This window comes from Kogia breviceps, chromosome 17 (assembly GCF_026419965.1).
Source record: "Kogia breviceps isolate mKogBre1 chromosome 17, mKogBre1 haplotype 1, whole genome shotgun sequence".
Taxonomy (NCBI): domain Eukaryota; kingdom Metazoa; phylum Chordata; class Mammalia; order Artiodactyla; family Physeteridae; genus Kogia; species Kogia breviceps.
In genome coordinates this window covers 27,542,690-27,565,589 of record NC_081326.1, presented here as the reverse complement: position 1 = coordinate 27,565,589, position 22,900 = coordinate 27,542,690, and the positions used below count along the sequence as shown (strand labels likewise).

Here is a 22,900-nt window from a genome sequence, read left to right as displayed (position 1 = left end):
CTTATTGGTTAAAGGGTGAATCAGAGAAAAAAATTCATGCTGAAGAAAGATACATATTTTTTTACAATTTATGAAATTAATAATCCAACAGAATTATCTAGACTTATAAAACTAGTATCACATATATAGCTTTCATAATATTTCAGCAATTTGTAAGAAAATAGTAAACTTGTAAGAAATTTTGGAACAAATTGCTTCTGAGCAATGAATTACATTTCCTCAAAGTGATATTCATCAAACATACTGTTTCTCTGCTATGGGCTGAATAGTATGTCCTCAAAGATAAACGTTGGGGCTTCCCTGGTGGCGCAGTGGTTGGGAGTCTGCCTGCCGATGCAGGGGACACGGGTTTGTGCCCGCGTCCAGGAAGATCCCACATGTCGCGGAGCGGCTGGGCCCGTGAGCCATGGCCGCTGAGCCTGCGCATCCGGAGCCTGTGCTCCAGGAGCCTGTGCTCCGCAACGGGAGAGGCCACAGCAGTGAGAGACCCACGTACCGCAAAAAAAAAAAATAATAATTCACGTTGAAGTTCTGATCCTCCTACCTCAAAATGTGACCTTATTTGGAGATAGAGTCTTTAAAGAGGTAGGTTAAAACAAGGTCACTGAGGTGGGCCTTAATCTAATATAACTGGTGTGCTTACAAGAAGAGGAAATTTGGGCACAAACATGAACAGAGTAAAGACACTGTGAAGACACAGGAAGAAGCAGACCATCTACAAGCCAAGAAGAGAAACTGCTCCTTTACACACAGCTCTCAGAAGAAACTACCTTTGCTGACATCTTGATATCAGACATCTAGCCTCCAGTATAAATTCATGTTGTTTAAGTCACCCAGTCTGTGGTACTTTGTTATGGCAGCCCTAGCAAACTAATACACTCTCTCTGCTTAATTCTAATGTAATCATCATTATGCATCTGAGGTGGATGTTTAGGCTATTGGGAATGTGAAGCATTATGTCTCATTTTTCACTATATTTTCCAAGAACATCATTAATCTAATCAAATAGTAAAATACTAATAATAAAAAAAAAAAGAATCACCAGAAGAACAGAAAAAGGAAAAAGTATTTACTTCACAGTGCAGAACTACATGTGAGGACTTTGGAGAGAGTTGCTTTATATTATAAGCCTTTATGCACATTTTGTTTTTTCAATCATTTGCATGTATTACTTTGACAAAATTTAGATAGAAGAGATAGGTGGGGTGGGTAATTAGAAAGAAAGAAAAATAAACAAACCAATGGGAAATGATATCACATTTAAACAATTTAAATCAACAATGAAGTTTTGTTTAATTCTCACTTATAAATTATTCACAGGGGTATTTTGACTCTCTAAAGTTCATAAACAGAATTCAAATCATCCAAGCAGAAGTAATTTGCTGCTTTTAAGCCAAAGCCCTGACTAGCTAGAGAGTTGCCTCTAGGAATTAACCAGAACGAAATCCTGATTAAGCAACTAATTGGCTGGTCTACTAATAAAATGAAAAACAAAGTACATTTCTCTACCTCGAGACACAGAGTCATAAAAACAGAATTTTTCAGAATCACCTTAAAGATGTTTAAATCGCTGACAATAAGATTCAACAAGGTGAAGCCTAGTGAAGGGAGCGATGAGAATAAACAAGGTTCTGATCCAAGCAGTGAGTCACAGCAACCCACGAGACAGGTACGCTTCCCACGTCCCTAAATCAGTCTTGATTCTCATCATTTCTTGTCTGGGGAGGGATTTTAATAAACACTATGATGTGTGATTTCTCTGCAGTTTTACCTGCTACCATCTGGGTCATGGACTGTTTGTCTTTGGGGTTTATCCCTATCATTTTATACATACTGCATATATTGGCTTTAGAATGAAATAATAAATGTTTAGAAGACCCTATTATGATTTGGAAAAGCAAAGTAAGACTTCTCCTTGCTGATTTTCACTTCTACCATCATCCAAAATGAAATCATTTCTCAAATATTAAACTGGTTATATGATCTAGTTCCAACAGAGAATGTCAAACATCCTGGTCTTAGGAAACTTCATTTTAACAGTAATTTCTCTAGATGAGGAGTTCTCAATAGGGAGTATTTTGCACTCAGGACAATCAGCAACATCTGAAGATATTTTTGGTTGTCACAGCCCAGGGGTAGGGAAGTTACTGGCATCTAAAGGGGAAAGGCCAGAAATGCTGTTAAATGTCCTAGAATGAACAGGAGAGCCCTTTACAACATAGAATTATCCAGTTCAAACTTTTAATATTGCCAAAGTGGAGGAACCCTGCTCTGGACAAATATTTTCACAAGTTCTAAGTCTGTTCATCTATAAAATTAGGATGATACCTGCTTTGTAGCCTTGGTATACAAACTAGAGACAGTATAGATAAAACATATAGTAGGGAATTCCTAAGTGGTAATTATTATCTTCATCATTATTAATAATTTGTGTTCTTATGACAGATTTGTCCAAATGGTAATTATATGATCAATATTCACTTACAGCTATTTATAGAACAATTTTCATGAATTGCTCACTAGATTTACCTAAAAGCACTATGTAAGATTTTTAGAGCAAGAATTATTTTCACATCTAAGAGAACTGGATGAGAGATGTCAAATACAAACAGGAAGTTACCTCAGGGACTAGCATAGCATGGTCTAATGATTCAGGTTTAAATGAGCCTAGAGTATAAAAAATACCAAGATTACCTAATGTTGGCCCTAGAAAATTTGCCTTCTTTTTCTGATTAACATTGACTGTTTTTGCAGTGGAAAGAAGTGGAGAATGTTCTTTATGAGAGTGCCCATGACTTTTCTAATACTTGTGTCAAAATAAATAATCTCAGACTTTGAAAGTTATTTATATGTTTAAAAACTTATAGAATATCACAAATGTTGAGCTGGGTATTTCCCTTCAATCAGCCCTGTGTTTTTCTCTGGGAAAGTCATTACAGTGATGTATGCCAACTTACCATCATGATTATTTTCCCACAGAGCACATAAAAATAGCTAATACAGGGCTTCCCTCGTGGCGCAGTGGTTGAGAGTCCGCCTGCTGATGCAGGGGACATGGGCTGGTGCCCCGGTCCAGGAAGATTCCACATGCCGCGGAGCGGCTGGGCCCGTGAGCCATGGCCGCTGAGCCTGCGCGTCCGGAACCTGTGCTCCACAGCGGGAGAGGCCACAGCAGTGAGAGGCCCGCGTACCGCAAAAAAAAAAGTCATATTGGGGAATTATTTGCAACTACTCTTTCCAGTAACATTTTGGTAAAAGAAAAATAGTTTTTCTCCAGTTTCAAATATATGCTAAATGTTAAAAATGACACAAAGTTAAAACCCTATTTTCATCTATAGAATATAACCTTTTAAAATGACTTCTGTGTGTGTGTGTATATGTGGTACGCGGGCCTCTCACTGTTGTGGCCTCTCCCGTTGTGGAGCACAGGCTCCGGACGCGCAGGCTCAGCGGCCATGGCTCATGGGCCCAGCCGCTCCGCGGCATGTGGAATCTTCCTAGACCGGGACACGAAACCGTGTCCCCTGCATCGGCAGGCGGATTCTCAACCAATGCGCCGCCAGGGAAGTCCCTAAAATGACATTTAAACAACATGTTCCTGAAATACAAATAGAGTATTTGAGTCCTATAAAAAAATCTATGAATGAATAAATCAATTTACATTGTATTTTAAGTGTCATTTAAATAGTTAATTCTCAAACCAAAATATCATATGTAATTAAAATTTGTCAATAACCATGAAATCAAAAACTGCAAACTCAGACTAGTACAAATTCTCTCTCATACTCCAGAATAAGACACTATTCACATAAAACTACATTTATGTACACATAAAACTATGATGGAAATGTTTCTGAATAACATGATGTAAAAGTATTTGATTGAAGTCAGAAGGCTTTATCACTACTTCATAATCTATCCAGGGATCCATACTTTTCTAGCCACTTAATAACTTTCCTATTCAATAATATAAGAATAATAATAGCTGCCTTGCCTAACACATATGAGTCTTAAATTAAATCATCTGATTAATTTTCTTTCCAGTTTAAAATGTTTCTGATATACAGTGTCTAAAAATAATGTCAAACTCCACATCAAGGCTTAAAAGACTCTCAAAATCCCTTCCTACTTCACTAGCTTCATCTTCTCACCCTTTTTCCCTTCCAAGCACTTCGGTAGTCTCCCTTCACCTACATACACCTTAGGCTTTTGCTAAACATACATCCTCTGCCTGGAATATTTTCCATGCCTTGTCCATCTGGAAAACAAAAATCTCATCTTGATTTGTAAATTCAGGAGTCATTTCCTTTTTAATAGTGTCCTTCCTTTCCCTTCAACTCCAGAAGAACTGACCACTCCCCTTTATGCCCCACCTCTAGCATCTACAAACATTGTGTCATCACCGATAACATTTCGTGTCAGTTGCATTGGTGTGTGTTTGTTCCCCCCATGAGACTGTGAGCAGCTTGGGAGCCAAACTTCCTATGCTCTAACCTTATAACTTATTTTACTCTGTCCCCATTGGAAAATCTTCAGGTATACACTGGCCACATCCAGTGAGATATGCTTACATTTCAAAGGAAAGCTTAAATGTTAAGATAAATGATGAGGTAGAGGCAAATGAAATCATGGAATGTAAAAAGAAGAGAGCTATGAGTAAAGACACCAAGGTACTTTCTTCTTTCCATCATTTTACATTCTACCTCTAAAGACCTAGACTGGGACCAATGCTCTGGCTGTCGGAAGTGAGAACCAGAACTGGGAAAAACATGTGCCTGGGAGATGCAGCAACCACAGTGAAAAAACAGACCGTGGTCAACAAACTGTGGAGGTTGAAGTTGATTATTCAATAATAGAGCCAAGGACATTCATTTAAGTGCAAGAATTATCATTTTTAGTATATCATAAATAAATGATCAATTTTAATGACTGGCTTGATAATGGAATGAAAAACTCATATTTTACATTCAACTTCATTTTATGTAAAATCACATGTACTATCTCTATTTTTTTCTCAAAGGGAGAAAACAAAAATGAAAACAAATCTCTCAAAACCAAGATGCCCCCAGTTTCAGCTGAAGAGTCAGACACCAACATTCAAGGTAAGAACCCAAGTCTTCAGAAGAAAAACCTAAAAAGTAAAATGTATATTTCTCTGAAATGTATCGTCTGATGAAACACCCCTCCGTGACTAGGAAAATTATGTAGGGTCACACCTGAGATTATTTGAAGATATGGATATTTACAAAAATTATTTCTTATTCAGTCACTTATTCAATAGATGCTTTTTTGTCACCTACCACGTGCCAGGCCCTGTTCTGTGGGTTGGAGATACAGTGGTAAAGAATATGGGCCAAATTTGTGTTAACATAAGTGTATAGTGAACAATGAAATTTCAGGTAAGTATTATAAAAACATTAAAATAGATATGGGTTATACATGTTTAAAGGTTCTGTTCTCTTCTCCCTTGAAACTCCATTAGAAATCTTATCTACTCCTAAGCCTACCACATTCACTTCTACATTGATGATTCCAAATTCATATCAGACCAATTTCTTTTTTAAGACCCTGTCCAATATTTTCCAAGTAACCACTGGACAAATATACCTATATATTCTGCTGCCATCCTAAAGAAAGCATGCCCCAAATTTAATTCCTTATCTTCCCCTTAAAATAAGCTCCCTCTCCTGATTGATTTCTATTCCTGGTTCTATTATTTTTTCAGACTCTCAAAACCTAATTCATGTTTTATTCCTCTATCTAGGCTGCCTTATAAAGGAAATTAGTCACCAAATCTCCATTCATAATGGCCCTCAAACCCACTTCATTCCTTTCCAATTCCACCACTAATACCATCCTTATTAGTAACTCATGCCTACATGACTCCCAGGCTCTAAGTGATCTCTTCTGATTAGTACTCTTTCACCCAATCTCTCCCCTTTTCATCCAGCCCCAACAGTATTAGCAGATTACTTTCCATTAATCATCATTTTGATCTCATGTCTCTGTTAGTCTCTTCTAAAGAGCCTTAAGTGCCTCAATATTGCCTGCAGGACAAAATCTAAATTACTTCATCTGACTTGGTAAGATCTAATGAAATCTATTACCAGCTCCTCTCTTATTTCTCCTGAGTATTAACACTACATTATCACCAAGAAAACATAAAAATTATAGAAGAAACACTAGAACAGAATATGCTACTGTTAAATAATGAAAACATACAATTATTGTTACAAAACTAGAGTAAATGTTTTTGCTTTTCATCTATTAAACAAAGGTAAATGTATGATAATTTTTACTAGAACAAATTTTGGGGCTGAAGCACAATTGAATTTTCGCTAGCCAGAATTTCTATCTCTAAGGAGGAAAAATAAGAAACACGTAAAAATTACAAGCAAGATTGTAAATAAAGAAGCAAATCACAAGGAAGGTTGTAAGTAAACAAATTCCTCTATAGGAATATCCCCACAATCAAATACTGAAGAAATGGTCCCATTGTCATTATACTTGACTGCTCTTATTTAAAAGAAAAACAAAGAACCTATGTGAAGAAAATAACAGTTTAACAGAGAAATGTAGAATAATCTTGAATAACTGGAGGAAAATAATATGTTCCCAGTTTGGAGGGTAACATTATAAAGATATAGATCTAGTTTTGTAAATAATTCATATTTCTATTTTCATGATCTCCTCTCTATCTGCTTTCAACAATATATTTTAAAAAACAAGGGAAGATGGGCTTCCCTGGTGGCGCAGTGGTTGAGAGTCCGCCTGCCGATGCAGGGGACGAGTGTTCGTGCCCCGGTCCAGGAGGATCCCACATGACGTGGAGCGGCTGGGCCCGTGAGCCATGGCTGCTAAGCTTGCATGTCTGGAGCCTGTGCTCCACAACAGGAGAGACCACAGCAGTGAGAGGCCTGCGTACTGCAAAAAACAAAAAAACAAACAAAAAAAAACAAACAAGGGAAGAAAATTCACTTTAGTTTTCTTGATTTTATTTATTTATTTGGAAGTACAGATCTAGGTTTTTATTGTTCTGATTAGAATGTAGAGAATACTTACTGTGTCTATAGAGATCAGCTGTTTTTTTTCACTTTCTTTAGCATTTTCATCTCAGCCAAGAAGACAGCAAAATAGTGTCTTCCAAACAGTCATCATTTACTTACATGAGGAGAAAGAAAAAAAAGATAAATGTTCTGCAATGTTTTTCAACATGAATGCAGTTTAATATTACATCCTAACTGATTACTAAAGCTAGGCTCTTCAATTGTTAGATTTTCTGATTTAAAATGTTTACAATGATGTATCACTGAAAGAGAAGCATTTAATAATCATAAAGGCTCCATTTCTGATAAAAGTTCACACACATACATTACTTCCACAGATAGTAAGACTCCTATACCAAGAGGATATAATTAAAAAATGTGTTCTTGACATTTTTTCCCTCCCACCTCAACAAAAGCAAAACATCAACCAAAAGACACCTCTCTTGATTCCACATCCTCTTTGGCTATTGCCTCATTCCCATATTCTCCTTTAGAGTAAGACTGCTTGAAATAGCTATCTATACTTGTAGTCTCTGATTCCTGTTGTATCTTTCTCTTTTTTTTATTGAAGTATAGTTGATTTACAATGTTGTGTTAATTACTGCTGTACAGCAAAGTGACTCAGTTATACATATATATATATATTCTTTTTCATATTATTTTCCTTTATGGTTTATAAGATGTTGAATATAGTTCCCTGTGCTATACAGTAGGACCTTGTTTATCCATTCTTTATATACCAGTTTGCATCTGCTAATCCCAAACTCCCAGTCCATCCCTCTCCCATTCCCTCCCCCTTGGCAACCACCAGTCTATTCTCTACGTCCCTGATTCTGTTTCTGTTTCATAGATAGGCTCATTTGTGTCATACTTTAGATTCCACATATAAGTGATATCCTATGGTACTTGTCTTTCTCTTTCTGACTTACTTCACTTAGTATGATAATGTGTAGGTCCCTCCATGCTGCTGTAAATGGCATTATTTCGTTCTTTTTATGGCTGAGTAGTATTCCATTGTATATATGTACCACATCTTCCTTATCCATTCATCTGTCGATGGACATTTAGGTTTTTTTCATGTCTTGGCTATTGTGAATAATGCTATAAACATAGGGGTGCATATATATTTTTGAATTATAGTTTTGTCTGGATATATGCCCAGGAGTGGGATTGCTGAATCAAATGGTAATTCTATTTTTAGTTTGCTGAGGAATCTCCATACTGTTTTGCACAGTGGCTGTACCAACTGACATTCCCACAAACAGTGTAGGAGGGTTCCCTTTTCTCCACACCCTCTCCAGCTCTTGACATCTTTTTATCAACAGCATTATTTAATCTTCAAATTTTTCAAAAGGAGTAGAAGGTTCTTCTGTAGATCATATAAGAATTTTCATTGCATACAATGAACTGTTTGTTAACAAATGGAGGTATCGAGGAAAAGAGAAACACCCTACAGTAGAAATCAAATCTGCATATCCAAAGGAAGAAAAAATCACAAAATTGTCAAGATAATTCAAACTATAATTCTGTTTTATTTTGTTATTTTAATTTTTTTATTGATGTATAGTTGATATACAATATTGTGTTAGTTGCTGGTGTACAGAAAAGTGATAGTTATACATATATATACAAAAATAAAGAATAGGGCTTCCCTGGTGGCGCAGTTGTTGAGAATCCGCCTGCCAATGCAGGGGACACAGGTTCGTGCCCCAGTCCGGGAAGATGCCACATGCCGCGGAGCGGCTGGGCCCATGAGCCATGGCCACTGAGCCTGTGCGTCTGGAGCCTGTGCTCCGCAGCGGGACAGGCCACAACAGTGAGGGGCCTGCATACCACAAACAAACAAACAAAAATAAAGAATATTTCATATTCTTTTCCATTATGGTTTATCACAGGATATTGAATATAGTTCCCTGTGCTATACAGTAGGACCTTGTTATATATCTATCTTATATACAGTACTTTATATCTGCTAATCCCAAACACCTAATTTATCCCTCCCACAGCCCTTTACCCTTTTGGTAACCATAAGTTTGTTTTCTACGTCTGTAAGTCTGTTTCTGTTTTGTAAGTAAGTTTATTTATGTCATATTTTAGATTCTACATATAAGTGATATCATACAGTATTTGTCTTTCTCTTTCTGACTTACTTCACTTAGTATGGTAATCTCTAGGTCCCTCCATGTTGCTGCAAATGGCATTATTTCATTCTTTTTTATGGCTGAGCTGTATTCCATTGTGTATATATACCACATCTTCTTTGTCCATTCATCCGTAGGTAGACATTTAGGTTGTTTCCATGTCTTGGCTACTGTTAATAGTGCTGCTGTGAACATTAGGGTGTGCATGTATCTTTTTGAATTAGTGTTTTCATTATTTCCAGAATTTCTGGATCATATGGACATTCTATTTTTAGTTTTTTAAGGAACTTCCATACTGGTCTCCATAGTGGCTTCATCAATTTACATTCCCACCAACAGTGTAGGAGGGTTCCCTTTTCTCTACACCCTCTCCAGAATTTGTTATTTGTAGACTTTTTAATGGTGGCCATTCTAACTGGTGTGAGGTGATACCTCATTGTAGTTTTGATTTGCATTTCTCTAATAATTAACAATGTTGAGCATCTTTCTGTGTGCCTATTGGCTATCTGTATGCCTTCTTTGGTGAAATGTCTATTTAGGTCTTCTGCCCATTTTTTGATTGGGTTGTTTGTTTTTTCATTATTGTGTTATATGAGCTGTTTGTATATTTTTGAAATTAAGCCCTTGTCAGTCACATTGTTTCCAAGTATTTTCTCCCAGTCTTGTAGGTTGTCTTTTTGTTTTGTTTATGGTTTTCTTTGCTGTATAAAAGTTTGATTTGGTTCCATTTGTTTATTTTTGTTTTTCTTTCTATTGTCTTGGGAGCCTGACCTAAGAAAACATTGGTATGATTTTTGTCAGAGAATGTTTTGCCTATGTTCTATTCTAGGAGTTTTATGGTGTTGTGTCTATATTTAACTCTTTAAGACATGTTGAGTTTATTTTTGTGCATGGTGTGATGGTATGTTCTAACTTCACTGATTTACATGCAGCTGTCCAACTTTCCCAATATTACTTGCTGAAGAGACTGTCTTTTCTCCAGTGTATATTCTTGTCTCCTTTGTGGAAGATTAATTGATTGTAGGTGTGTGGGTTTATTTCTGGGCTCTCTTCTGTTCCATTGATTCATATGTCTGTTTTTGTACCAATACCACACTGTTTTGATTACTGTCGCTTTGTAGTATTGTCTAAAGTCTGGGAGGGTTATGCCTCCTGCTTTGTTCTTTTTCCTCAAGATTGCTTGGCAGTTCTGGGTCTTTTATGGTTCCATATAAATTTTAGGATTATTTGTTCTAGTTCTGTGAAAAAATATCATGGATAATTTGATAGGGATCACACTAAATCTGTAGGTTGTTTTGGGTAATATGGCCATTTTAACAATGTTAATTGTTCCAATCCAAGAGGATGGTATATCTTTCCATTTCTTTAAATCACTTTCAATTTCATTTATCAATGTTTTATAGTTCTCAGCGTATAAGTCTTTCACCTCCTTGGTCAGGTTCATTCCTAATACTTTACTTTTTTGATGAGATTTTAATATTATGAGTTATTTTATAATAGTGATTATAAAGTATAAAATCTGTACTTCTCACATAAAAATACAACCTTGATGGCATGAAACCAAGAATCACATCTTTGGGATTACAAGTTTATTCTTATTCTTGTTACACTCTATTCAAAGTGTGTTTGTAATCTTAATTTTTCCTGGCTGGTAATAAAAGCTCTTTCGTGGAAACTTCATTTAATAGAGGAGCTATTTGAGTGGGAAGGAAAAAAAATAGTTTCATTTAAATTTGTAGACTTAGCATGTCTTCAGAAACTTTAATAGGAATAACAGTTATATTTGAGATATTTTGTTTTGAAAAAGCAAAATTATTACTGCTTAAATATAGCGTCTTATATATGGTTGGTATTTCTGTGTTCTTCTTCACTTCAAAACATGCAGGTGCAATGTCATAATATCTGCAGATGTTGATTTCTGATTATAGATCTCTTATCTTCTGCAAAGCCTGGTTTAATTTATATCTGCCATAGAAATGAAGAATGCAACATATTTTTGATTCAAATAAAGATAACTTACTAAAGTCCTCTTTTGATTACAATCATCTTTCTTAGGCTTCCACTTCACTTATATTACATTAAATGTTTCTTTAAATTAATGTTTTGGTACCAGCATAGGATATGTAAATGACTTACCTAGTGATTTATGATGCCGTAAAATGACTCTATTTGTATGGAAGTGGATCAAAGTTAGTGCCCATAACTAGTATGGCTTGGTAAGCTCAATAATCCATACCCCAACTCCCCAAACCTATGAATTTGTTACCTTACATGGAAAAAAAATGTTGATGTGATTATAGTAAAGATCTCGAGATGGTAAGATTATTCTGAGTTATCCAGGGGGCCTCAATGTAGTCAAAGGGTCTTTATAAGAAGAAGGCAAAAGGGCCAAAGGCAGAAGAAGGAGATGGGATGATGGAAGCAGAGGTTGGATTGATGCATTCTGAAGATGGGGGAAGGGACCATGAACTAAGGAATGCAGGCAGCCTCTACAAGCTGGAAAAGATGAGGAAACAGATTCTCTCCTAAAGCCTCCAGAAAGAATGCAGCCTGTCTTAGACTTCTGACTTACAGAACTGTAAGTGAATAAATCTGTGTTGCTTTAAGCCATTAAATTTGTGGTAATTTGCTACAGAAATAGAAAACGAACATATATGGCTTTAAAATACTCCATACTTTCAAAGTCACAGTTAAGAAAATGAAATTTTCAGTCCAAACAATCATACAATTAATACTAAAGGCAGTATTTTGTACTAGAAAAAACAGTTTGACACCCCTGAATTCAAATTATTACTCTGCTACTTAACTAGTTTTGCGTGACCTTAGTCCATCAAGATATTTAACATCTCTGACTCTTAGCTTGCTCGTGTATAAAATAAGGATAATACTGTCATCATTAGGTTGTGGGTATGAATTTAATTAATATACATAAAGCATTTAGCATCGAGGTTATTAAATTCCAATGTTGATAGAAGTCAGATAGCTTAACCGAGGATCATGTATGCCCTGTCTAAAAAGCCAGAGGTCACTTGGCTCCTACCAGTCGCTGCCATGTGGGGAAGAGGGTTAAGTGCTGCCAGACATTTCATCTTCAGTCTAGAGAGACTGCAAATACAAATCTTAACTTGAAATTTCCCAGTTTTTAAACGTTGACTTTTTAATTTTTAAATATTCCCTTATTTTACATCATTGAAAGAAAACTGAATTCTTGTCAAATTTAGCCCATACTACCATTCTGTAGCCTCTAACCAACCACATGTAGGTACTCCATGTAGTTGAAACCTGTGGACATCGACAGCCCTCGGCAAGATGTTTTTCGTTATCCTCTTAGTTTTCCCTTCTTCTCCAGTCATGCTCTCCAGCCCAGACTTTGTGCTGCAAACAGACTACAAGTGTGGGGTCCTCCCTGCACCTTCTGAGCCAAAGAGTTCTCCACAGCCAAGATCCCAGCGTGCCAGGTTCAGCACAGTTCCAGGTCTGCAGAGGCATCCCAGGCCTTGCCAGTCCCCCACCATCTATCCAAATTGACTTAGCCTGCATCTCAGCCAACTCTTAGTTTGAACAGACATCCAGAGAGCTAAAAAACAAACAAACAAACAAAAACTGCTCTAGAGCTAAAACTGCTCTAAAAAATAAATTATATTATTTTTTAAAATAGAGACAGAAAAAAGGAGGGAAAATCCTAGCTTGTTTAAACAAGACACCACTCTTTAGTCCTTGGTAGTAACAATTAACTTATTCAACTTAGCTTGTCTTATGTGGAATAGGAAAATGGGCAGACTATCTACTGAAATTTAATTTACAATTATCAGTAAAGGCTTCCCGATGTAAAAGCCAACAGCTTGACTGGCAGGCATGAGAGGAATTACTATGGCTAATTTTAGCAGTATAGTCCACTCTGTGACTATTGGTCCTATTCATCAGCCAAGGGTTAAGGTGGGAATATAGAAACTACGTCAACAACAAAAAAAAAGAATGAAACTTTTTATCAAAATTACTCAAGCATGTTTCTCTGCTTCATCTCAAAAGAAAGTCTTATACAGTATACAATTAGAATTATAGAACTCTAAGAAATATTCATTCAAAACTAATACCTAATGTGATGATGAACAAAAGAAATGAGAAATGAATAAACTTGGCATGTGAAATTTCTGAAAACTTAGTCTAGAAAAAAGATAAGTAACATGAGCTTTACAGTTTGAAACGATGAAGAAAATTCCCAACCATGCTGAGTTGGCAAGAGACATAGGCATAATCAGGGCACCTTGGGTGGCAAGGGCTCATCGTAAGAAAACTTGTGGATAACTGGAACTGAAAAAATGTTCAGCGGATGGAAGCAGCCATAGGAGCTAATTACTGTCTCTGACTCTTGTTCACAGTCAACATGGCTTCGTTTCTCAAGACTGTTGTGTTTCTCTCTATATATCTACTCTGGACTGCTCTCTTTCCATCTACTCTTTTCCCAGGCCATATTCCAGAGAGAGCAGTCTACCTGACTTAGATAACAACCATCGTTCCCACGGGGCAGAGCTTTCATGGTGACCATATATATCGGCCACCAGCCAGCATGGATCGCTACCTTCTTCAGGCCAGGTGCCCAGCTGTGTGCATAATCAGGAACCATTCCTGCATGTGATACAGCAGAGATGGAGAGAGCAGTATCAGCTAAAAGGAGAAGTTAGGCAGATAAATCATACACTGTTTTAAATATCAAACAGAAGAGGAGACTACGATAAAATACCTCAGTGTCCACTTATTTTTTAAACTAAAAACTTGAGACTCTAACCAAAGTGGGTGTTTTCGCTTTTTTTCTTTTCTTTTTGTTTTTGGATAAAATGCCATTTTTGTTGCAGTTTGCATGATTGAAATATATTCGCGTAATTCAATTACATCAAACTCTGTGCTTTTAGGCTTCATTCTGCTAAAGAATATATCTGATTTGTGGGAAATCGTATTCTGCTTTCCTGATCCCTGGAACTCTTAAGTAAATAGAAGTTCCTGTATGCCCCACATACATCAATGCTGTGTAGACCTGAAGGAGTTAATGTATATTTTTTGAAAAAAAGATCATTTTAATTTACCTTAGTCTGGCTGGTGGAACACTTTGTATTTATATTGCATTTTTCTCGAACGGAGTCTTTATCTAATCCTCACAGAAATCCCCATGACAAAAGTATTCCTCATTTTATGGATGAGGAAACTGTTATAGAAAAGCGACTTATCCAGAGTCACCCAGAGAATTAGTGATGTTAGGATTAGAGCTCTCTCTTCGGTACCCAACACCAGTAACTCACCACATTCCTTAATACCTGTACGTAAAATGCATTTTCTAGATGAATTAATCCCAACAAAAGGTCTCTGAAACCAAGCATGCCATTGAGAGAGGACAGGATTCCTTGATCCTGACACAGTACCAAATCTACCTTGGATGGATCTGTATTCTTTTTGCTTTGCAGTTATTCATTTCTTTACTTGTGATGATGTACCTTAAAGCAAAATCTGCCTAAATGTAAAAATTCCTTCAGGACTTTCTAGCATGTTAAGGCTGCCTGGAGGAACTCTAACCTCTGACTAGGTTCAAGGATCCCATCCTAGCTCTCTTGGCACAGGCTTCTGCCTGTGCACCTCTGGCAATGGGGTTTTCGCTGCCTCACAAAAATGTATGTTTCACTGTTAGACAAGTTGAGTTGTTAGAACGTTTGGAGTTTTGTTTGTTTTTCTGTTTTGTAAATCCCATTCATGGATCCCTCTTCTGCCTTCTGGAATACATGAAATAATTTTATTTTCCTGTCTATGTAACAGCCCTTCAAAGAATTGGAAATAACTGCTAGGTCACTAGTTAGTCTTCAATACCCTAGCTAAAGAATATAAGTTCCTCAACCATTCTTCTAATAGGATGGTTTCCAGAACTCTCACCTACTCTGATTCCTTCTAGATTTTTATAGATTGCATGAGCACTTCTTAATATAAAGTACTCCATTTTTCTATGCTATGGCATTTAAGGCACTCCATCAGATTCCATTGTGTATGCACTGCTACAATATTTGTCAACTTCCTCCATGTCATTTGACAATCTACAAAGATGTAATAAAATTTCAAGTGTGATCAAGGTGCTGTAATTAAAATTCTAAGAAAACAGGTATTCTAGCAACTACAAAATTAATCACAAGCTGAGTCAAAAATACAATCTTGGGTGCCAGAAAATAATCATTAATCATACACTTCTTAAAACTGTGTTATTCATTTTTATAACTCCAAATGTTCATTCATTAAGATGAAAATAATAGTATCATTTATGCTTCTAATCAAAGTACTCAGACTTATTCTTTATTAATTCATCTAACATCTAGCACTCAGGTATTGTTGGTGTCTAATAAGAGGAGATTTGTTTTTGAGACAGAGCCCACAATGTATTTGGTGTTTTAAGAATTAGAAATTTAACTAAGTGATATCATCACCTGCACGAGGTATGCCAACCAGTGAAAGCATTTTTAGGTCTTCTTTTTACATTCATCCAAAAAAGGGCCAACTGAACCAATGCCTAATTAACAACCTTATTCCCAAATTAATTTCTTTCTTTGAATCCCTCCTTTTCCAGCAATTATTTAGTGCCACTGATAAAATGTGGAAGGTTAATGGCTTTCTGTATCAATTATTTCCTCTCTTAAAGAGGAAAGCATGTGTTTCACACCTGGGCAGGCCTCCACCATGTGCAGTACCAGGGGGTCAAACAGTCTGAAAGTGTATTACAGAGGCCCAGAGTGAGATGCTGCCAGGCTGGAGACAGAATCAGCCAGGTGTGTGGATAGCAAACTCAGTACTCACTCTTGCACATTCAATAAAAGCAACCGTATCGGAACACTTTGATATCTGCCACGGGCACACATTCCAGAGCAGAATTTGACCAAGTGCACTGATGTGATCTGGCAATTGCTACACAATGTGCAAAGAGCACAGTTGGCAGAAAAACGTATTCTATTCATTTGGGCAGCTGCAAAAAAGGGAATCCTGCTGTCCATGTGTGAAGCTGGGAAGTACCATGCGCAGTTCACAAAACTTTACCCAGATGCCAAAGCAAGATTTGCCATGTATTTTAGATTTCTCTTTCATGATGCAAACAATCTGACCATCTGTTCCCACAAACAAATAACATGCTGCATGGTTTAAAAGACACCCATACTGACTATAGTTGACAGAGATCCTTTTGTTTTAAGTCCTCATGGGTATTTTTTCAAGTTGTTCTGCCTTGAATCCAAGAATAGAAATAACTGGTTTCTCATCTTCATGGGAGTTTTTAACTTCATAGGAGAATCACAGATTGGAATCTGCCTACCAGAATCACCTAACTCTGAAAGTTCAACTTTTTAAATTGCTTTGCCTCACTCTTCTACATTGCCTTTGTCCTGAGGAATATGAAGCTTTTGCGTCAGAGCTTGGCTACTCTCCTGATTACCTCCCAGATCCTTAACCAAATTGTAGAATCTCTTCTTTCTTACTGGTTCCAAAAGAAGCAGCATGTGCAGGTGAAGAGGAAGGTGCAGGCTTTAAAGGCAGACATCGATGCTGCATTATATGAACAGGTCGTTCTGGAAAAGAAAATGGGAACTTACTTGGGCACCTTCGATGATTACTTGGAGTTACTCCTGCAGTTTGGTTATGTGAGCCTTTTCTCCTGTGTTTATCCACTGGCAGCTGCCTTCGCTGTGCTAAATAATCTCACCAAAGTTAACTCAGATGCCTTAATAATGTCTTCAAACGCCCATTCTCAGAACTTTCAGCCAATATTGGTGTATGGCAGGTAATTATTTGAGAAAAAATTATTTCTTTAAAAAAAAAAACAAAATGAGGCATTGCGATTTTTTTTAAAAAGCTATGATAGAAGATTTATTTTATAATAAAATGCTTATCCACAAAGCAAATTAGGCTATAATTAATTTCTAAAATAGCCTAGATTTGTCATAATAGAGCATCATTTTAGAAGGGCTTGGTAATGTCTAGAGGAGACCTGACAAGGTGTGAAGATCTACTTAAAGTTAGTTTAATCCAAATGTTATGAGAATAAAAAAGATTACTTATTAGAATGGAAGAAAAGAACTATTGCAAAACTATTGGTCATGTAATTGGTACTAGCAGAAAAGTAACACAGCAAATGTAATAACATATGCTGTGGCTTGAATGAGCGATGGAAGAGGACGATGCAGCTTATACTCATCTGCCTCTATAAGAAACAGTCACTAAAAGTCTCTTAAGGAATACTCTGCTTTACAGATTCTGCCTGTTTTCTATTCAGGAGGGGTTTTTGCTGAATTCTTTTACTCATTTTTTCATGCTCTATTTCAATCCTAATATCCTTTTGGGGACAGGTGTCCCTAGAAATGTATATGTGCACAAAATGGCTCATAGCCTTATTTTTGGTCAGACTCCTTTGAGGAGCTCATGTTAACCCTAGATTTTCTCCGTGGAAAAAAATGCATATACAGCATACAGACTCAAGTGCTCCAATCCATGATTGTACAGGACATCCATGGCCAGAGGTTAAGAACTCTGCTTTAAAATATCGTACAGTGATTGCCCCCAATATTTGTAGATATAGGAAAAAGATTTGGCTATCACTTTCTTAGGCAGCAATACATGGCACAATTGTCAAAAATCTGAAAAGTGATTGGGGGGTGGATAAAGAGAAATGGAAAAATATAGCTTGATCCAAATACACAGGGAAAATTCTCTCATTTCTATCAAAAGCCTCTTAGTAAAAAATGACATACGGAAAGTGTGTGTTTCCTCTCTTCCAGCCAAAATTATTATAATTCCAAAATAAATGTAGATGAGAGATGCAAAATGAAGAAAACTGTCTTGGGAAATTCAGGGGTTTATTCTTTCTTATTCATAAAATTTTTTAATGCTAAGTAATGACTTGACTTTATGATTCACTTTATCCTTGAAACATGTTCCTGAAAAGTTCAGTATATTGAAAACTTTTAGATGGATCATAGAAATTTTCATATTAAAGGACTTGTATGGTGAAAACTTTTGTAAAGTAAGTGATCATCCCCTGATTTATCAGTTTTGTAAACCCAGACTTTCGATACTGTGTTGGCTTAAGTTTTAAAAATTATAATGTACTACAGTAAAATAAGAATTATGATCTGGGCTTTCATTTCAACTTTCTAAGCACAGTACATCCAATTAAAAATAAATTAGAAACTGTGGATAATGGATTAAATTGTGTTCATTGTATTTCTTTGCTCCCTCTATGTTTTCTTTTTATATTAAGTAATTTATTTTCATTAAAATCTTCTCTAAAATCCAAATATTTAGCAGTGAATTGATTATTCTCTGGGTAAATTACAATTTAAACTATGTTAATTGGAAATTGTATTCGTAGGTTTGAAGGAAAACATTTAATCCTTGTACTGAAAATGAAGCTAGTACATATTAGTTTGCATTGCTTCTTCAGAAAAGATGTCACAATGGAAGGCGATCAAAGGAAAAATAAAGATTTTTATCAAAAAACAAAATTAGAATGCAAAATTTGAAAATAATGTCAATGACATCATTTCCTGCCTATTTTATTTTTCTGAATTTTATGATGCATCCGTTTCAGCCATAAATTGTACTTCAGCAGGACCAAAAATGCCTTATGAATGATGGCTTCTTATTAATCTCAGCCTTGCTAATGTCAAAAAGAAATATACCATGTGAAAATTTTGTTGCACAATACACCAAATTTAAGCACATTTTTTTCAGCAGTGTGAAGTGTCTGCAGGTTAACTCCTCCTGCATAAGGTCTTACTTTGTTTAGAAGAATCCTAGGGGAGGTGTTCCTGAGAAAACTATTCTGGAAAAACAAGCAGCATCTCTGTAACTTATGTTGTCCAATATACCTGTATTAAGAGTGGCATATAGGGCTTCCCTGGTGGCACCGTGGTTGGGAATCCTCCTGCCAATGCAGGGGACAGGGGTTCGATCCGTGGTCCACGAAGATCCCACATGCTGCGGAGCATCTAACTCCATGTGCCACAACTACTGAAGCCTGTGTACCTAGAGCCCGTGCTCTGTAACAAGAGAAGCCACCCCAATGAGAAGCCCGCGCAGGGCAAAGAAGAGTAGCCCTCGCTTGCGCAACTAGAGAAAGCCCGCTCACATCAACGAAGACCCAATTTAGCCAAAAATTAATAATGTTGTTTCTTTTCCATAGATAAAACCTGTGAGAAAAATACACTCGAAGACAAGACCACAAACCCTGACTCTCAAAATCCAGCAGAATCAACTGGAACAAAGCCAGAGCAGAAGGAAATGGGGACTGGGAAAGAAGGCCTGGTCAGGTGAGAACTCAATAAAACACATAATACTGCACTCAAAAAATTCAAACACCTATCCCCCACTTTAGCTGAGCAAAGATCAGGAGAACTACAATAGTCACATAACACAAGGGACATGGGCCGGAACTCAAAGGTTGTTTCTGTCCAGTTCAGTGTTCCTTACCAGCCTGCCATGGCCACTAACCAGGATCTCTAGGCAGCCATTTGGCCATAGGCCATAGCACACCAATAAAAACATTGTAGTCACACGTCTGAGTCATTAGTATCAGCTTGAAAACAGCTTACATATTTACTAGGCATGACTTTTTTAAAGAGGACTTGAAGAGAATGTATGATTCTTCTCTGAATTCACAAAGAAATGGCTATTCCAATTCTGTAAACATTTTATTGTTCCAGAAGATTGATTATTATTTCCTTTCATCTGCTAAAGAAAGTGTGGTATGATAACCAAGAATAATTACAGAAGCAGATAATCTTTTTGCCACTGAAGGAATACAGTTATATAAATACTTCCTACAAAATTACTGGAAATATCACAAAGGAGATGGCAATGTCAGTGTGAATCAGTGAATCCACAATAAAACCCAATGAGAAGCTCCTTCATTTGGCCACTTCTTAACATGTTTATGTGCCTGCTGATCCAATTTGAATTGCTTGACTATAGTTAATATAATTGCAATAAGTGTACTCTTCTTATTTAATAGGCAAGAAGAGTTGTCATCTATAAAGAAGTTAAAAGTACCTCTTCCTCCCCCTGACCCCCCATTCCCACTTCTCTCTCAGCAGCTCTACTGTATTAAACTGTGTGCTGCCAATAGGTGTCACCATGATAATCTAGGACCCGGTGTATTAGGTTGAACAATAGGCATCAGAAGAGTGCATTTTCAATAAGCATATATTTGACTGTATATGAAAATAAACACAAGCTCACTCTACCACACCTACAAAAAAAAAAGTTTGACAAAAATTAAGCCTGACATATTATTTAGGCTGAGGGAAGTTACTTTAACTCTGAAGTAAAGATTACACTCTCACAACTGGGGTAAGTAATTATATTATTTCCATAACTGTTGGTGTTTAATCATTTACAGTCCTGTTAGTGAGTCATTGTTATCTTTACTTCACAGATAAGCAGACAAGGCACAAAAAGGTTAATTAGTTTGCCGATAATCATAGGTCAGCTCTGCCAAGATCAGACTGCAAAAGACTCAGATCCCTGAGTGGAACTTCTTCCTGGCTCTCACCAATACACTCACTTTTAATCAACATCTTAACCTTCTGAACTGATCTCTCTTTCTAGCATTTATTTTAGTATATTTAATTTTTTGTAACAACCAGGATGATACATAGGTTTTCAAAGGACTGAAGTGGAAGCCATAACTAACATTTTTAAGGATGTATTCTTCTTAACCCAGTATAGTACTTTCACTCTTCTGAAATATGAAAATGCAAACATTTCAATTACGCAGAAAATGGGTCATATCTCAAAAACACAAAACTCCTTGACACAGACTTGTATGCTTCCCACCTGTTTTACTTTGTCTTCCCCAACACACAGTTCCTTCCCTGTTTTCCCATCTCCCTGTTCCAGTCATACCTGTCCTATTTCAGACTCTTGTACTCATGAATTGATTATTCTCTGGAATGTTTGATTATTCATTCTGCAATATAGGTAGCAAAGTCGCTTGAGAATTATTGACAAACTGAGTAGACCCAAGTTAGTTTAAAGCTCTGGCTTTATGGCTGGCCACATTTCTCAAGATTGAGGGAGAACCAGCTGCATTGAAGGAGCAACTTAAAAGGGTCACTGGAAGTTCCAGTGTCGCTTTTGACTAATATTACTGGGAATCTTAATTTCCAATACCATGGAGGACTTACCAAAGCCTTCCTGTTTTGATTTCATGGGTATCAATGGTACCACATCTTGAATCCTAGAGAGCAGAGTTTCTATACATAACTAGAAAATATCAATGATTAAATAACTTTCTATTAAAAGTGTTATTTCACAATACTCTCAATGAGTAAAGATGATTTTGGTTTTTGGAGTTATTAAAAATCAACAATTTTAAATTTGGGCAAGGCCAGGTTTTAAAAAGCTCTTTCTCCTTGAAAAACATTAAGGATTTGATTGATTGCAGGCACTAAATACAGATGCTGTGTTGAGCGACTGATTCTCACTTCAACCTTTCAAAGTAATAAAAAATGTTAATTATTAATAAATAAAATTTAAAGGTAGGTTTTTTATTCTAAGCACATTTACATTATCCTCTGACCTAAGCCATGGCTTGAATAGGAATTATGTGTTTAGGATGATCAATATGTATTGGGGAGAATGCATGTTGTGGATTTTGCAGTCTCTGTGTGTGAAGTGCAGTGTGATATTATTGATTATGCCTTTAGTTTCCGTCACACTCAGCAGAAGATAGGCAGAGGTAGATACCAGGAGAACCAACAGGGTATAGATATATAGATATAGATATCGCAACGATATATATTTTTTAACAAGATTATATATATAAAGAGATTTATTATAAGGAATTGGCTCACATGATTGTGGAGGCTGGGAAGTTCCCAAGATCTCCAGTCAGCGAGCTAGAGACCCAAGAGAGCCAATGATATAGTTCCAGTCAGAGGCTGCAAGTCTCAGAATCAGGAGGACTGATGGTATAATTCCAGTGTGAAAGCTGCAAGCTGAAGACCCAAGAAGAGGAAATGTTTCAGTTCGAGTTTGAAGGCAGGAAGAGCTTATGTCCCTGCTCAGTCAGGCAGGAGGAATCCTTCTCACTCATGGGAGGGTCAGCCTTTTTGTTCTATTCAGGCAGGCTTTCAACTGATTGGATGACGACCACTTACATTAGAGAGGGCAATCGGTTTTACTTAGTGTACAGATTCAAATGATAATGTCATCCAAAAGCACCCTCACAGACACACCTAGAATAGTTTTGTTTTTTTGTTTTTTGGGTTTTTTTACATATCTGTTGTATTTTATTGCTTTGGCACAAAGACTATTGCAAAGTGCACAAGGAAAGGTTAGCTATGATGTAATTTTCAGTTAAAATGAGTTTCTGCTTATAACATAAACAATTTTCTAGAGGGATTAAAAAAACAATTATCTGAGTCAAGTAAAAGCATTTAACTTTTTTTTTTTTTTTTTTTTTTTTTTTTTGTGATATGCGGGCCTCTCACTGTTGTGGCCTCTCCCATTGCGGAGCACAGGCTCCGGACGCGCAGGCTCAGCGGCCATGGCTCACGGGCCCAGCCGCTCCGCGGCACGTGGGATCTTCCCAGACCGGGGCACGAACCCGTGTCCCCTGCATCGGCAGGCGGACTCTCAACCACTGCGCCACCAGGGAAGCCCCTTAACTTTTTTAAAGATATCTTTATTGGAGTA

General features: G+C 36.8%; 1 protein-coding gene across 1 annotated transcript in view; it reads left to right on the top strand.

Moving 5' to 3' along the window:
* The first annotated feature begins 1,558 nt into the window (after window positions 1-1,558).
* Window positions 1,559-22,900, top strand: part of CNGB3 (cyclic nucleotide gated channel subunit beta 3) — a 152,227-nt gene continuing 130,885 nt past the window's right edge. The window contains 3 exon segments of the mRNA XM_059043566.2: window positions 1,559-1,669; window positions 5,021-5,102; window positions 19,386-19,502. Of these exon segments, the coding sequence (XP_058899549.1) occupies window positions 1,559-1,669; window positions 5,021-5,102; window positions 19,386-19,502 (310 nt within the window).